This window comes from Callospermophilus lateralis, chromosome 3 (genome assembly GCF_048772815.1).
Source record: "Callospermophilus lateralis isolate mCalLat2 chromosome 3, mCalLat2.hap1, whole genome shotgun sequence".
In the NCBI taxonomy this organism is placed as follows: Eukaryota; Metazoa; Chordata; class Mammalia; order Rodentia; family Sciuridae; genus Callospermophilus; species Callospermophilus lateralis.
Window position 1 is genome coordinate 110976213 of NC_135307.1, and position 18629 is coordinate 110994841.

At 39.4% G+C, this 18629-nt stretch overlaps 1 protein-coding gene across 6 annotated transcripts in view; it reads left to right on the forward strand.

Moving 5' to 3' along the window:
- Nucleotides 1–9359: 9359 nt before the first annotated feature.
- Nucleotides 9360–18629, forward strand: part of Map2k5 (mitogen-activated protein kinase kinase 5) — a 236560-nt gene continuing 227290 nt past the window's right edge. For 5 of the 6 annotated variants that reach the window (XR_013090774.2, XM_076850990.2, XM_076850991.2 and 2 more), the window contains exons 1-2: nt 9360–10096; nt 15901–15949. Coding sequence is in view for 4 of the 6 variants with exons in the window: in XM_076850990.2 (XP_076707105.1) it covers nt 9962–10096; nt 15901–15949 (184 nt within the window). In the remaining 2 variants the exon portion in view is untranslated. Of the gene's footprint in view, nt 10097–15265; nt 15286–15900; nt 15950–18629 lie in introns of those variants that run through there. The other variant, XM_076850992.2, reaches the window with a different exon arrangement.

Consider the following 18629-nt stretch of genomic DNA (forward strand, 5'->3'; position numbering starts at 1 on the left):
AATTAATACTGTAGCACATAGACATAAATGTACAACTTCATATAATGAAAGTGGATATTTTTACTTAAAAATATAGATGTTTGGGGCTGGGGCTCAGTGGTAGAGCACTTGCCTTGCACGTGTGAGGCACTGGATTCAATTTTCAGCACCACATAAAAATAAATAAAGATATCTACAACTAAAAAATATATTTAAAAAATAGATGTTTAAGAACTTGATGAAAATAATTCATGAGAGTAGCAGATTATTTCGAAATCTTTTTTTACATCTTGTATTACAGCCCATACTGTGAAATGAAGAACAAAATTTTACATACTTATGTTTCAAAATCTCTGAATTTATAAAGTGAAGTAACCAAAAAATTTGAAACTTTGAATGAAAATATAGACTAGGATTGGGTATGCTGGTGTACACTTGTAATCCCAGGGACTTGGGAGGCTGAAGCAGGAGGATCAGGCAGGAGGCCAGCTTGGGTTACTTATTGAGACCCTGTTTCAAAATTAGAAAAACAACAACAACAACAACAAAAAACCCTGAAGGTCCCGGGATATAACTCAGTGGTAAAGTTCCCCTGGCTTCAATCCCCAGTATGGGGGGGAAAGTCAACAGTCGGTTCATGCATCCAACAAATACTTTTACATTGATTATGTAGAAGACAAAATTTTGTAACTTTACGTGCCAACAAAACTCAGCAGTTCTGAATCTACATGTAGAACTTTTCAAGCCTTCCTTTCTAGGCTCAAAAAGACAGGTTCTGTACACAACTGGACGGAAACCACACGTTACCAATGCTTGTTTCCAGCCCTTGTCATATAATGAACGCTGAATGTTGAATGAACATAAAATTTGAAATTAAGAAGAAATTTGCCTTTGCCTTTAATAGCTTTAAGAACAGGATGCTGTAATTGGAGATCATACAGATATTTTATTGTAAGAATAGCAACAAGTTTTAACATGATCTCAGATATAATGAATTAGCTATGTACTCTGAAAAAATCAGAATCTTGGTGCAGTATTCTTTTGAGACATTTCAAAAGGTGCCATTTATCTTCTCATACTACAGAAACTGCTATTGTAAAGTCAAACTTAGATGGTGTGCAGAAGTAAATGAAATTAAGCTTTAAACCAAAGTACAAGGATCAATTAGACTTACTCCTTTAAAATAGAACTAGAAACAATGTGTTAGTATGTAACCAGGAGGCAAGAAGAATATTTTGAGTTGTCAAAAAAAATGGCAGGGTTATCTCTTGAGGCAGCAAGTCCTCTGTTGTGACATTGAGAGGCTGCATGACAATTCCTTAGGAAAATTCTTGAGTGGGGCAATGGATTAGATTGGTGACACTATATGTTCTATTTAATCTTGAAGTTTTGTCATTCTTGCATGCCTATGTCTAATCCCCGATCATGCTAATTAGTTTGCCATTTACCACATTTCCACTAGGTATATAATACCAGGAATCCTGTTTTGAAAAGAAAAATAAATGGTTTAAGTTCTTGCTCCACCATTACTGGTTAAGTTACAGAAAAATCTGAGCCTTCTAAATTTTGGTACCTGCATGTACATAGTAAGTACTTCGTATAGTAAGTAGTATATTTAACCCTTCAAGGAATTTACCTGTGCCAAGGTCCTTGCACACAAGAACTCACTTAGTCCCCTCATAACAACCCTATGATATAACTACTATTTTTATGCTTAGTTTTCAGCTGCAGAAACCAAGAAGTCCTGCCCCAGGTCACACAAGGAGAGTGTTCTTCTGATCCCTGCAGTCTGCAGAGGCCACACTCCCAGTTTCGACTCCACCCTTGTCCTACAATGCCTGGGACAATTGATGGACGTGGAAGCACTTTGCAAGCTATTAATGGCCAGTTAAATGCAAGTCATATTTTATTACTATTATTACTACTACTAAGACACATGAAGAGAATAATATAGATTTGTTTAAGCATTGAGAAAAGAGAAATAATAAAGTTGAAATGTAATGAACTAATTCACTTTAGAGGATTTATAACTCACAGTGCTTGGCACATAGTGACGCTCCATGAATATCTGATGAACTCATCTCTGTCCCAGTGCTGGGATTATTTCCACTGTCCTTTTCCATTCCCGACCAAGCTGAAGAGAACAGACTTACCTACTGACTTTTGGCAGTTTGTTCCTTTCGTCCATGTCTTTTCATATTCTTCTTTTTCCAGAAGAAATATATAATAAGCAACATGAAGAAAACAATTGTGTTTATTGTTGTGATATTGCTACCATAAATTTTATTTCTTAAATTCAAATTGTTAGGATATTATTGCTAATGTGTAGAAATGCAACTTAAATTTTAAAAAAATGTAGAATCATTGCGATTTATAGAAATGCTGCATTTTGGTATATATCACCTGAATTCTCTCATGTTAGCATCTTATATAAACATTGAACATATGTCAGCTCTAACAAATCAACATTGGTGCTTCATCACTAATCGAACTTCAAATTTTATTCAGATTTCACGGTTTTTCATTAATATCCTTTTTTCTTTCCCATGACTACACTCAGGATCCCCACATTTCATTTAGTCATCACGTCTCCTTAGGCTCCTCTGGTCTGTGACAGCTTCTCAGACTTGTTTGTTGTTGTTTTTTATGACCTTGAGAGGTTTGAAGACTACTTTTCAGGTATTTTGTAGAGTTGCTGTATTTGTGTTTGGCTGTGTTTTTCTCATGATTAGATTGGGAAGAAGACCACAGAGGTCGAGTGCCTTCTTATTACATCACATTAAAGGGCTCCTGATGTCAACATGATCTACCACTGGTGATGTCAAACTGGATTGCTCAGTTAGGATGGTACCTGCCAGGCTTTTCCACAGCAGTTACTCCTTTTACTTCCCATTCTCCTTATGTTCTTTTAAATAAAAAATTTGTGATCAAAAAATTAACATGTTTTATGCAAGGGCCCACTCTAGTCACTAAAAGAAACAAGTGGATTTGTTGGACACAGAAGGCAATATTTGCTATAAAATGTACTAGTTAACGGGTGACTAACTGTTACTGTCTGAATCTTGGTGGTGGTGGAAAGGAAAAGGAGCAAGGGACACTTAAGGCAGGCAGGAGATGCACATGGATGTTGCATTTTTATTACTCAATCCACTTAGCCTTTGAAACTCATTCACTCAAACAAACCTCTTTCATTCATTCAAAAAATATTGTTAAAGGACCCAATATGTATCAAGAACTCTCTTAGGTGGTAGGAATATAGAAGTGAATAAAACAGGGCTGGGGTTGTGGCTCAGTGGTAGTGTGCTTGCCTACCATGTGTGAGGCACTGGTTCGATTCTCAGCACCACATATAAATAAAATAAAGGTCCATTGACAACTAAAAAATGTATGTATATATATTTTTAAAAAAGTGAATAAACAAACAATTTCCTTCTCTCATGAAGTTATACAAATGACTAAAAGGTGGTGTGTTAAATTCTGATAAGTGCCTGGGAAAAATAAATGACAGAAGGGGATTAGGAATCATGGATACCTTTATGCTTGTACCTGGAGTGGATAGGTAGGTTTTGGGATGGTTTGCAATTTCAGTAGGGAAGACTTCAGGTAGATGGTTATATCTGAGTCAAGAATTGAAGAATGTAAGGGAATGAACCCCGTAGATATCTGAGGTCAGAGCAATCTAAGCTGAAGAAATGGCAAATGCAAAGGCCCTGAGGTAGGATGCTGGATATGTTCAAGGAACAGTGAGAAGGAGGTTGGTATGAGAGTGACAGCAGGAAATGAGGTTCAAGAATTCAACCTTGTGGCTGAAGTGGAAATTGGCATTTTCATCCTTGTCCTGGGAGTCCAAGGTACTCAGGCAACTGATGGTGCTTATATTCCCTTGGCCACCTGCATCAGGTATGCCCTGTTCACCTCCCACTGAGGACGTACTAGCTCAGTGGTAGAGTGCTTGCCTATTATGGGCAAGGCCCTGGGTTCAATCCCCAGTATTGCAAAAACAACAAAGAGGCTGTGGTTGTGGTTCAGCGGTAGAAGCACACATGCCTGAGGCCCTGGGTCAATCCCTAGAACTAAAAAACAAAAACAAAAACAAAAAATTTCAGATGAGGTAGGGCCAGAATGTATACAGTTTTGTAGGCCAAGGAGAAGTCTTTGGCTTTTACCCTGCACAAGATAGGAAGCCATCTGGAGTGTTAACCAAATGAGTGACCTGATCTAACTGGCTGGGAATGGAGTATTTGTAGGAGATGCAAGGGTGAAAACAGAAGATGAGGAAAGGATTGGACTGGACTAGTAGCCGTGTTGATGGCAAGAGCTTAAGAGCAAGGTAATAAGAGATGAACAAAAAGCTCTCTGAAATTATAAAATATAACATTTCTCATTAAATAAAATCACTTTAAAACAATAATAAAAGGGATTAAAAAGCCAGCAAAAGACTTGAGTGGTTATTTCTCCAAAGAAGATATACAAATAGTCAACAAACATATGAAAACACACTCAACAGATTTTTACCCCTCACACATCAGATAGAGCACTAATCTCTAGGGTATATAAAGAACTCAAAAAGCTAAACACCAACAAAACCAAATAACCCAATCAATAAATGGGCCAAGGACATGAACAGACACTTCTCAGAAGAGGATATTCAATCAATCAACAAATATATGAAAACATGTTCATTATCTCTAGCAATTAGAGAAATGCAAATCAAAACTAAGATTTCATCTCTCTCCAGTCAGAATGGCAGCTATTATGAATACAAACAACAATAAGTGTTGGTGAGGATGTGGGGGAGAAGGTACACTCATACATTCTGGTGGGACTGCAAATTGGTGCAGCCAATATGGAAAGCAGTATGGAGATTCCTTGGAAAACTTGGAATGGAACCACCATTTGACCCAGCTATCCCTCTCCTCAGTCTATACCCAATGGACTTAAAAACAGCATACTACAGAGACACAGCCATATCAATTCACAATAGCTAAACTATGGAACCAACCTAGATGCTCTTCAGTAGATGAATGGATTAAAAAATGTGGCATATATACACAATGGAATATTACTCAGTAATAAAAGAGAATAAAATCATGGAATTTGCAGGTAAATGAATGCAGTTGGAGAAGATAATGCTAAATGAAGTTAGCCAATCCCAAAAAAACAAAGGGCGAAGTTTTCTCTGATATAAGGTGACTGACTCATACTGGGGTAGGGAGAGGGAGCATGAGAGGAATAGACAAACTCTAGATAGGGCAGAGGGGTGGGAGGGGAAGGGCGGGGGCAGGGGGTTAACAATGATGGTGAAATGTGATGGACATCATTATCCAAAGTATATGTATGAAGACATGAATTGGTGTGAACATATCATATATACAGAGATATGAAAAATTGTGTTCTATATGTGTAATAAGAATTGTAGGGGCTGGGGATGTAGCTCAAGCGGTAGCATGCTCCACTGGCATGCGTGCGGCCCGGGTTCGATCCTCAGCACCACATACAAACAAAGATGTTGTGTCCGCCAAAAACTGAAAAATAAATATTAAAATATTAAAAAAAAGAATTGTAATGCATTCCACTGTCATGTATTTAAAAAATAAAAACAATTAAAAAAACATGCTCAACATAGGTAATCATTAAACAACCCAAACAAGAATGAGATATTGCTATACACCCAATAGGATGACTATTATGGAAAAATGCAGACAGTTACAAATACTGGTGAAGATATGGAGAAATTCCCACTTTGAAGGGAATGTAAAATGGTATGGCCATTGTGAAAAATGTTATGGCAGTTCCTCAAAATTTAAACAGAAAATATGATACAACAATTCCACTTCTGGATATGTATCTGCTGTGGTTTGAATATGGTTTAACTGTGTTCCCCCAAAAGTTCATGTGTTGAAGATATGATCCCAGGATAGCACCATCCTTGGGAGTGGTTGGCCCTTGAAGGTCTACTGGTCATTGGAAGCATGCTCCTGAAAGAAATGATGGGACTCCCTTCCCCAGTCTCTCTGGCTTTCTATTTTGAGTTGTAATTTTTTTCCTTCCTGACAATTTCTCCATTGTGGCCCCATTAGCCATATGGTCCTCATCAGAGCCAGTCTGATACCAGTACCATGTTCTTGAGCCTCAAAAACTGAGTTAAATAAATTTCTTCTTTACAAAGTTAGCTTGCCTCAGGTATTTAATTACAGTTACACAGATTAATGCAATATCCGGAAGAATTAAAAGCAGGGTCTGGAAAAAATATATATTAAAACATTTATGTTTTATGCAAATTCATGTATATATTCATTATTTAGTTTTGGTGCTGGGGATTGAATCCAGGTCTCAAGCATGTTTAGCACATCACTGAACTATACCTGCAGCCTTAGAAGAGATGTTTTTATACTAGAAGCATTTTTCATAATACTGAAAAGGTGGAAGGCATCCAAATATTCCTTGATGAATGAATGGATAGACACAATGTGGTATGCACATTCAATAGACTTATTTTTAGCCTTGAAAAGGAAGGAACTTCTGACAAATGCTTTAATATGGACGAAACTTGAGGACATTATTCTAAATGAAATAAGCCAGACACACAAAAAAAGACAAATATATGATTCCACTTATATGAGGTATTTAGGGTATTCAAACTCATAGAAACAGAAAGTTGAATGGTGGTTTCCAGGGACTGGAGGGAATGGAGAAATGGGAAGTTGTTATTTAAAGGGCAGAGATTTCAGTTTTGCAAGATAAAAGTTCTGGGTATTGGTTATGTAACAATGTGAATGTATTTAAAATTGTTGAACTGTATACTTAAAAATGGCTAAGATGGTAAATTTGATATTATGTGTTTTATCACAATTAAAATCTTAAAAAGTTCAGCAAATTACTAGGACCTAGCTTTATAGAAATGCCTCTTTTTAGTTAAGTTTATTGGTAAACTGAGGTCACGAGGGGCAGTTTTCGTACTCAGTAGTGGTACCACACAGGTGAACCGCATTGTTTTCATGTTCTCCTCTGGGCTCATTTTCCTTACTACCTACCACCAGTTAACACATTTTACTAATTTGTCTGTTTTCCCCATCAGAATATAATTTCATAAGAAGAGGAATTTTCTATTACATTTATTGAGAAGTCTCTTTGGTTCGCTTTCTGTCTTTGTGACAAACTAAATGACATAAACAATTTATTAGGAGAAAAAGTTTGCTTTGGTTCATGGTTTCAGATTGTAGTTCATGGTGGTATTGCTTTCGGGCCTGTGCTAGGCAGAACATCATGGTGGCAAGTGCATGTTAGAGGAAATCTGCTTGCTTCAAGAGGGCTGAGAAGCAAAGAGGAAAAAGGAAGGGGTGGAGATCTCAATATGCCCTTTAAGGCAGGACTCAAACAACTAACTTCCTTCTACAAGAGTTCACTTCCTAATAGCACCACAAGTTGTTGATGAAGTCTTTAGCATGTGGCCTTTGAGGGACATTTCAGATTCTTTAAGCTGTAATAGTCCCTCAAGTAGGAAAGCAAAACAAAACAAAACAGGGTTTTTGTTTGACCACAGTCAGTCTGCTTTATGGCTACTTCAGTGCCTAAGTGACACCTGACTTACATTCACTATTAAAAAAGAAGGAAAAAAGTACTATGTGCAAAAGTCTTAAGATTACATACAACTTCAATGCTGCATGTTAAATATATCTTAGATAACAGAGCTTATTCTAATGGGTAAAGAGCTCAAAAAGTGATATTTTGTCATTTATGATCATTGTGGAATGGTCTTGTATTATCTGTAACTATGATATTTCTTGCAATGAGAGTTAAAAGAGTTTTCTGCAAAATCCTTGGTCAAATAATCAAGGCTAAGATTTTTTTTTTTTTTTTTTTTTACCAAATAAAGGCTATGAAGAACTGAAATGTGATTATATTGGTTCTGCAAATATTGGGAAAGAACTGAGCCTGCATTTGTGTAAGAAAAGTTTCAGAATATATATGCAAATTTGGCAAATGGAGTTGGTTTTCCCCATGGTACTTTGAATAAAAAAAGACATTTTAACAAATCACAGCTTCATAGAAAAATCTCTAGTTTTGTGGTCTATTTTCTCAAATAATAGGAAATGAACTCTTAATAACAGGTACATGGGGACCTTCAGTGAACGGTTTATTTTTCAAAGGACTGAAGTGTGAGTAGAACGGGGCAATTCCTATAATACCTGGAGGATCTGACTAAATGAATTTATACCTAAGCTATTAAGTTACAATAACTAAAAGGTGATAATTTATCTCTTAAAATGGCCTTCCAAATCAGACATAAAAGAAACTCAGAGAAAATTACGCAAAAATAATTTTTGTATTATACTGCAAATGACCAACATTTAATTTATCTTACATTAATCATCCATTTGAGAGGAAACAGACACTCCATCCCCCAGTTTAGGCAAGATTCATCCCTAAAAAATAAAGCTGATGTGTGCACCTTCTGTTAGAAAGCCATGAAGGACACGAACCTACATGATGCCATTTGTAAACACACTTCCGTATAGGCATCCTAGATCAACAGGATCATGCACTTTAAGAGCTGAGGCAACGAGGCATTTAAAAATAACCAAGGTTTATGGCTACTGCCATGGTATCACCGATTGCATAAGCAAAGCAATGCAATTTAGTTAAAAATATATGGACTAGACTGGATATTTTTGCAATAGTTGAATAAGAGATTATGTTGCTACTACTACAGCTGTCTCCAGGCAGTTAAACTCGGTTCACTTTCTTTAGTATTACTTTTGAATAGAGGGCTGTCTGGTATTTTAGGGGTAAGTGGCCTTCCTGAAAAATTCATGTGCATTTTATTAATGTGGGAGAAAGATGATGATCCTCTGGACCTGTGCCTTGGAAGAAGGAATAAACAACCCCCACCCTATTTTTTTTTTGTCTTGCTCTTGCTGATTCAATGCACAAACCTCAAGAATACTTAGATGTACGGCTTGACAAAGTGTGGACAAAGGAGAGCTGCCCTCCTATCCTTCACAAGCCTCCGTGAAGGCAAACTACGCAATTTTAAGCCTTAACTTGGCCTTTGGCAGACTCCCGACCTGGTTCAGACTCATCCTTCGTTTGTTAGATGTTGTCATCCCGCTGCCTTTAACCAGAGCCGAGAAAGGGCCGTCGCTCGGCCGCCACACGCGGTCACAGGGCGATTCGGTCTGACCAACGAGCAGGACCTGAGCCTTGGGTCCGGCGTAGCCGCTGGCTCCTCGGTCCCGCCCACCCGGACGCGGGGGGCGGCGCGCCCGAGAGCTGCCCTCTTCCAACATGGCGCCGCGGGAGGCGGGTCCCGCTCTTCGGCTCCCGGGGTTCCGGCGCCGCGCGTTTTGGTTCCGGAGTAACAGTGCTCTCGCCGCCGCCTTACTCCGCCTCTTGTCGCCGCTGCCACCGCTGCCGCTGGACTCGCGGCCTCGGGTGGCGGGGACTGAGCTCTCACGCGCCGCGCCCTCTGGCTCCAGGTGGGGCAGAGGACTTGTCCCCAGACCCTCCCGCCTAGGGCCCACCTCGGCCTTCTCGTGGTCCCGTGGCCCTGGGGCTCCTCCTAATAGCCCTGGACTGAGTCCCCTCCGGTCGGGGATCCTCCCCTCGTCCCTTAAGCCACCAAGGAGGAGTGGACACCTGCCGCTACATCTCCCCCAACCCGGGTCCTGGCTCTGCAGTCCCCTCACACCCTCACGGACCGCTGAGAGCTTCACGATTCTGTTTTGCCCTCGTTACAACTCCAGATCCGAGTGACCTCGGTCACTGCCTGGCCCCAGGGCACCCTTCCCGGGAGACACGCTCAATCCCCACACAACCTGGGCCTGGCTCTGTGCCTGCGGGCTCCTTCCTGATTCCCTCTTTCACTACCTCCCACCCTCTGTCTTCTGCCCTTCACTTCCCTTGTCACCTCTTAGAGCCCATTCTAGTCAGGGGCCAGTGGGTATCCCTTGCCCCAGGATGTGAGCCCCTTTAACCTGTAATGCTGTGGCTGGCCCTTGGCCCCTTCCGTGCCATGGAGAACCAGGTGTTGGTGATTCGCATCAAGATTCCAAATAGTGGCGCGGTGGACTGGACAGTGCACTCTGGGCCGCAGTTACTCTTCAGAGATGTGCTGGTGAGTGACAATCTTAGTGTCCAAATCCCGGTAAGGGGGGGCCTCAGGGTCATGGGGATTCAGCACACTGACTGATGGTGGCATGAGCTAGTGGTGGTGGCCACTGTTGGCCTCCAGTGGGGGTAGTTTTGTTTTGTTTTTGTTTCAACCACAACATTGATTAATTGCATTCACTGAAACCTGGCAAATGTGCAGAGCCCAGAAGAAGGATGAATCTGGCTAAATCCGTCCTCAGAAAGCTCACAGACTGGACTGGAACTTACATACTGAGGGAACAGACTAGCATATAAAAAGTTGAATTTAGAAGAGTTTCTCCCCAAGTGTTTGGGGAATGTCCCTGGCCAGATTCCAGCCATGTCTTTCTGCTGACTTCTCTGAACTTGGTGACCTGCCTGGAAAGGGAAATAAGAGCAACTTTAACTTAACCATGTTTGAGCAAACCTAAGGTGCCATTGATTGCAAGACAGTCTTACCACGAAGAAAGGAAAAAACGCTGCCTGTTAAACTATGACATGCCATCCCTGTACAAACACAGCCCAATTTCAGAGATGAAAAAATGTACAAGGAAAACATGCATCTTATAATTGATAGTGTATTACCTTCAGGAAACTCAGAAGGTATTTTCAAATAAAATTGTGGAATGTATTGTATTGTGTGTAAACTTGTTGTTGGCCTATTCAGCCTCCAAGTTTTTTTTTTTTTTGTAAGGAGTTACTAAAGAATACTGAGATGAAATGACTTTTCCAAAGCTGTGTAGCTTCTGAGTGGAAATCAGAACTCAGAGTTCCTTACTTTTACCTATTTTTCCCCCATCTTTGTATCTTTCTTGTCTTCAATTGACATAGACAGGATACACTGGGCCCATTTTATGTAATGAATAACTGAGACATCAAAGGCAAAAACTGACATGTTGAGAAGTAGGCTGTAAAAGGTAGATGCCTAGTGGAACTTACCTGCAACATAAGAGAGGGCTGAGGGTCATGGATGTAGTTCAGTGTAGAGTGCTTGCTTAGCATGTACAAGTCCCTGGGTTTGATTCCCAGCACTTGGGGGAAAAGGGTGTGTGGAGGATTGAGTGGCAGGGCCTTGGAAGGAGAAAGAATTGTGATGTGGTTTTTTTGATTGTCTTGGGCAACTGAATAAAATTTTGATTCCAGTGACTTCATTTTGAATTTTGGATGTCACTGATCAAGTAGGCTATGTAGATTTTCAGGTACCTAAGCCAGGAGCCTCCAATCTTGTACACTAAATACCGTCCTTCACTCTTGCATCTGCAGTTCTCCACACACTCACATGCACATGGATTTACTCTCATGAAAATCCCACATTCCTCATCATGGTCCTCTGGGTCCATCTTGATTGGTTCTGGTCTGGCTGGAACTAGCTTCCTCTTTCACCATACCTCCAAGAGCATCCTGTGCCCCAGGTCTGTATAATCACTGTCAGTTCACAGGTGCTCAGGCTGCACTATCCTTTTCTTCAGCTAGCCAACTCTCACCTGTCCTTCAAAGTCAAGTTTTGCTTTTCCTCCATGTTGTGTTTGCTTTTCCTCCATATCTGTGTTTCTGCAGTTTCATGTGCTACTCCAGCAAAGCACACATTTGGTCACAATTATTTGCCTGTTTCTTTAGAAGATTCACTGCTAGAGGAGATGGAGATCTTTGTTTCCCCCTATCTCTGCTGCTTCACAGGGCCATGAAATATTTGTTTAATGGTGGAGTTTAAAAGAGGATGGCTGCAATTATAATTCTGTGGACACAGTACTGGGTTTTGATTCAAGAAATTTGGGCTTAATTGCCATCTGTCCCACTAACAAGGCAAGTTATTTACCTCTCTGAACATCAGTCTCCCTAATTGTAATAGATTTGTGAAGGGTGGGGCTGGTTTGTGGCTTAGTGGTAGAGCACTTGCCTAGCATGTGTGAGGCACTGAATCCGAGCCTCAGCACCACATGAAAAATAACCAAAATAAAGGTATTGTGTCCATCTACAACTAAAAAGATTAAAAAGAAAAGATTTATGAAGGTTAAGTGAAATTTGTGTTTATGATGAGGAAGATGAGTTTTCTCTTTTATTCATTTGGAACAACAAAATATTATTTTGTGTAGAATAGTACAGTGTTGAAGACCTCAAACTCTGAATTCAGGACGTCTGGGAATAAATTGGAAGTCCTACCACCTGAGCAGGTAGCCTTTTATTTCAGTTTCCTCTTCTGTTTTTTTTTTTTTTTTTTAAGGAAGAAGGTAAAAACAGTGCCTACCTCATAGAGTTGCAAGGACTGCTTGGGTTGATGCATACAAAGCACTTGGAACAATCTAGCGTATAGTAAGTGCTCTCGAAGTGTTGTCACTACAACATAATGGATAGGCTCTTGGTCTTCTGCTTCTTGAGCACTTCCAAATTGTTCCTGACCCAGATTTTGTGGCCTAAAGGAGACACTGCTCAAATGGCCCCATTGCTAGTGCTCAGAGTGCCATATGTCCGCCTTGCTCTTGTAAGTCTAGGTGGAGTACATTTGTCAAGGAGGCCTGATGTAGGTGCTGTGTGGTTTCCTAGGGAGTTCTGCCAGCATGCAAGCCGAGATCCCTGTGGTCTGCTCTCCCATTTCACTTCATCTTTTATCAAGAAAAGGCAAAAAAACCCCAACAGAATGTCATTATCTCTGGCTTGGAATCTTAAACTTAAAAGTTACATGAAAGCTAGAAGCATCTCTTCTAATCTACTTGCTTCCTACTCCCACCTTCCCAGTTTTCAAATGTGGAGGCATGAACCCAGCGGGGAAAATGCCTTGCTGAAACCATATATAGCTAGTGTTTGGTAGAACTTAACAGAAGCCATGCTGCATCACTGAGTTAGCATAATTGAACATCGCAGACCACATGTGAGTTGTTGAGGGCTCTTCACCAAATGCCTGGGAGACCCTGGGTAAGTCAGTGGGCCTCTCTGGACCTTGTCTTTTGTCTGATCATCTAGCACTAGCTACAGTGTGAAGGAGGTCTACTTGGTCCCTAAGGGCAGAGGCATTTGGGTATCTATTGTGTCTGATTTTCGGCTCTCTGGGTTTCTTCTTCTCCCTGGGACTGAGTCTTTAAGTTCTAGGAAACCTGTGCAGGATTTACATTGGTTTAGACATGGTAGAAGAGAATGTCCAGTCTTCTCCTTTCTGTTCTTTGAACCCTGTCTGTAAGTCCCAGCTCCTGATTTTTCATCATCTGTAAAATTTGCCTAAATGAAGCCTGTGATTTTTTCCTTCCTCCCGAGTTAGCAAACACTATTTGCTATTTATATCTTTAGTTTGGCTCTTACACTAGAAGTGCCTTACATTGTTAGTCTTTATCTCTGATCAGATTTTAGTCTTCCTGAAGTCAAGGAACAACTCATTATTCTAGAGCCTACTTTCAAAGCTCCTGGTATGTAGGCGCTAAGTTATATTTTTGGTCTCTCAGATATTTACCCAATTTATCGAAAGGAAGGAGAAGGATCAAGAAAAGATCACTGTCAAGATATGTAAATTTCATTTCATTTGAAACAAGGTGAGGTAAAAAGTTATATTGTTTAAAGGTAGGAGAAAGTCACTTGGAAATAAGTCCTTTAAATATAACTGGAAAATAATACATGAAATCATTAAATGTACCCTGCTAAAAATGAGCAGAGATATTTAATAATATTCAGACTTTTTACCCCTTGGTCATTATTTATTTATTTAAAAAAAACCAAGATGGTCAGCTGTGTTTGCATGATTCTCTCAATCAAATTTGCTATTTTTCTCTCTTTTCTTCTGTCAGATGTAAAGCATGTGGGGCGCCATATTTATATTGATGGGCAAAGCATGCCATTGCTGCCCAGCAGGGATTTCAGCTGGTTATTAGAAATTTTCTGTTTGATGGGGTCTGCTATTCTTAAGAGGAAGGAGTCTAAGTTAGATTGTTAATTCTGCAGAGACTTAGTTCACATCTCAAATTTGGTTGTCAGAGTGTTTGGGGCTCTTTGGAAGTAACCAGTGATAACCTCCCCCATTTTTTCCATACTGGTTAAGAAAGGATCTTTATTAAATACTGAGAAGGGGTGGAGCCAGTGAGCACATTATCTTCCTCCTCCACTGATTGTTGGGTGCTGAATTTAAAGGTTTAATATGAGGTAAGCTTTGTAATGTTCTAGTGATCAGAGATTTACTCATTTAACAGACACTAATATGACACTTGCCATGTGTTAGACACTCTTTTAAGCCCTTTACAATTATTAACTTACTAGTTCTACAAGGCGGGTACAGTTATGATCTCTTTGTTCATATAGGGAAACCGAGGCATGGAGAGGTTCATTCACCCAGCTGGGGAGAGGCGGAGCGGCATCCAGCCTGGTTGTAGTTGGTGCTTTTGAGTTTTTCACTGAGATGCCTGTGTCCTTTATTCTGTACTTAACTGTGCGTTTTCCTGTCAAAAAACTACTTTTTCCCTTTAAGTATGTAGAAAGAATTTTCTAACCCTAAAATCTTTTACAGATACTTTCTCAGAAAGTTGATGTTTCATTTGCTAAGACTAGAGTCAGAGAAAACATAATCTCTTTTGACTCTAATGAGCAAGGGCTGCCTAAGACAGTTCTCTTTGATCAATTTTATATGCATAGATTTATTTAAAAAAAAACAACACTGTAGAGGCAAGACTATTATGCAAATTGCCACTGCAGCAAAAGCTTCTAAAGAATTGCCTTTAGAAGGAAGTTGCAGCCGCTACTCTGCTAAGTGCCCTGCTTCCAAGGGCTGTGGGCTCCCCTGCTGAGAAATACTGCAAGCGGCTGAGGCTTTGTCAGCTGGCTGCCTGGTGCCAATTCTGGCACAGCCTGGCAGGGACATTGTGGGAGCACTCTCAGAGAGAAAGGAGGTTTGCAGGACATTTGAATGGGACTGAACATAATGCAGGGTCACTTTCTCCAGAACTCGGGTGTTCTGTGCCTCTTCATTTAAACTGTCTCTAGAGTAATCTTTGAGTGTTTCAGCTTTTTGGATTCACATTGACATGAGATTCTCTATACTGTTTTGACTTTTTCATAGGCTAGATTAAATTTTATTTTGGTGTCATTAAATATGTTTTCCATTGCTGAAGTGTAAGGGCTGATGAGAACTCTTTGTGTGAAATGTTGTTTTATAGGTTTAGATCATCATCATGGAAAACCATGTGCTTCACTCCTACCACTGTGAGTGCAAGGCTGCACGTTGCCTGTTTCATAATAGGAACCACATTTGTTGAATGTCTACAATGTGACAGGTCCCAAGCTTATATTTACTATGTTATTTAGTTTTTACAGAACGTCCAAGAATATTACTAGATCCATCTTGGAGGATAATTAGATTGAAGCTCTGAGAGTTTAAGTGATTTTTTTTCTAAGTCATGCATCTAACAAAGAGTTGAGATCCAAAACTAAGGTGGCCTGACTCCCAGACTCCTTTCTTTCCCCCGCAGTACATTCCATAGCCTCCCACAGAGGAAACCATTTGTGTGTGTGTGTGTGTGTGTGTGTGTGTGTGTGTGTAGATACACAATAGTGTAGTTGCATGCTCTGTTGAATTGAGAGCAAAAGATTGTTATTAATACAAATCTAGAAATTGCCTGAAAATTTTTCTCCTTGGAACAGAGATTTAAAGTCTGGGAATACCTTGATGGGCTAAGTGTGATTATGAGCTAATGTTTTTATAGTTTATGTCAACATTTCAAAAAGCTTTCCCAGGTTCTCATATTTCCTCTAGGATTTGCCACATGTTAGCAATAAAGAAGATGGCTAATTGTGTTTCTTTATTCTTTCTTTGTTTAGGATGTGATAGGCCAGGTTTTGCCTGAAGCAACAACTACAGCATTTGAATGTAAGTGTGGCTTGAATACTTCTTGACTATTTCTTTCTGCAGTAATATTTCAAAGGGTTTATGGGTTGTGTTACTTTAGAAACTGACAAAATCAGATTATTTATGATCATCATATGGTACATTTAAATATTTATAAATTAATACAAGTTTAATGATGATACTGAACTGAGTAATATTTTCTTATTTAATCATATCTTGGATGTGCATATTTCTACAATATAGCTTTAATTACCAACATGACCTTTATCTGCTCTTGCTCCTTACTATAATAATATTGTGGGGCAAAATGAAAGGTGTAAACTACCTGTAGACCAATGATTATTGATTAAGAGATTTTAATCCTTTACTGCTTTAAAACATAGCAATGGAGTAGAGCTTTTATGTGAGCATTGCAATGGAATAATTCTGTTTTAGTGGGGCTTGGCAGGACTGCTAGGTGATGACAGGAACTCTTTGGGGTTTTTTTTAATATATATTTTTTAGTTGTAGGTAGATTATTTATTATTATTTTTTTTGAGAGAGAGAGAGAGAGAGAATTTTAATATTTATTTTTTAGTTTTTGGCGGACACAACATCTTTGTTTGTATGTGGTGCTGAGGATCGAACCCGGGCCGCACGCATGCCAGGCGAGCGCGCTACCACTTGAGCTACATCCCCAACCCTATTTTTTATTATTTTATTTATTTATTTTAATGTGGTGCTGAGGATCAAACCCAGTGCTCATACATGCTGATAAGTGCTCTACCACTGAGCCACAACCCTAGCCTACTTTGGGTTTTGAGTCCTTTCCCTCTCCTCTGAATTGGCTTCCAGACAGGGCTGGGATGTGCTAAACAATTGGTTTTGAAATGAACCATGTCATTGCATTGGAGGCCACAGTGTGAGATTAGTCAATAGCATAGAGGCCCAAGTCCTGAGAAGGATAAGGTAAGAGTTTGAACTGTGATTCCTATCGGTATTTGAAGAAGCAGACCAATGTTCAGCGTCAAAATCTTTGTTTTTTTTTCTACATGATAGTGTACTTTTGGTTTCTGTTTTTAAAAAAAGATGGTTACTGACAGATAGTATGTGGGTACCTCCTGTTTGGAGGATAATCTGACAATATTTATCAATATGTGAAGTGTTTAAGACCTTTAACTCAGCAGATCCACTTTTGGAAACTACCCAACAGAAATAACTATACATGTGCCAAATGCACCTCAAACAAGGTGTTCATTGTGAGCTTATTTTTATTAGCACAAAATTAGAGATAAACTAAATATCTAGTATAATGGATTAATACATTATGGTTTACGCATATTCTAAAGCTAAGCAGTAACTAAAAGAATGAGTTAGGTCTTTATGTGTGGACATGGAGAGGAAGTCAAGGGTTGAATCAACAAATAGTTGATTCATAGTATGAAAATAAGATCCCAATTTATGAAAAATATATACAGTGTTGTAGGCTCTTCAGGGGTTTCAGTGGGCAGCCTGAGAGTCTGCATTTGCAGTATGTACTGTTACCAGAAGCTGTGCTAAAAGCATTCCATGGTCAGTGTTTATTTTAACCTTCACAAAGTCCCTACTTTGAAGGACCATTATCAGCTCCATTTCAATTGAGGAAAGGAAATCTTCTTTAAGGACTTCTCCTTTGAGGAAAGGACACCTTCTGAGGAATTTTCTCAAATAAGTGGTAAAATGGAATTTCTAGAGTAGATTCTAGAGCATATATTCCCAGCCATTGTGTTGGACTTGTTCTGAGAGTTATCATAATTTAAATCATGTAGTCTGTTTTTTCTAAGCCCTGCAAAAAGCAGCTTACTTTGTACTTTCTACTTCTTGCTTTCTGGGTCCCCAGATGTGTGCCTACTCCACTGGCTCCCAGAGTTAGGAGTTCATATTAATAATAATAATAATGATTGTTTTTCCTGTCATTTATTGATGGCTTTCTCTGTGCTAGCCAACTCGTAGGTGCTTTACCTACTGGATTGTGCCTGTGACTTTAATAATCTGTATGATGGCTTTGTGAGGTAAGAAAGTTAAACCTATGGGGAAAGTGAAACTCAGAGACAGGTGAGTATCTCTGTTCTCTGAGTGGTGTAGCCCAGATTCAAACACTGCTCTTTGTAAAACTTGCACTCTTTATAACTAAGCATGTTGAAAACCTATGGAGTGTAAGTATAGGAAGAAAACATTTAAACTTCTGTGTTTAAGTTCTGTGACATGTGCTCTTCCTCTTCTCTCAGCAAGGGCAGCAGCTCTATACCCATCTACGACTGGACCAGTTTTATATGGAAAACAATGCAAACAGAAGCACACATATAGACAAAATAACAATAGGGCTTATTTTTTTTGTGCTTGGATTACTGTGTACTTTCCATTACAGACTTGAAGTCCTAACTGGCTTTTCTTATGACTGTTCTAGGGTGGCTTATTTTTTTTCTGAACCAAAAATCTGAACCCGTATATGGAACTTATATATAAGAAATAGCTAAGAGATAGTTTATAAATTAATTTACTGGAATTTGGGGGATATATCTGTTATGGGTATAATGAACAGCCCTCAAATGAATAAAACTTTATTCAAAGAAATGCTTAAGGCATTTAGTAAGTATTTAATACTATAAGCATATACCCAACATTAATTGATTTCTTATACAGGAGAAGTAGCGTTTTATTCAGTGATATGAATTAAGCAGTA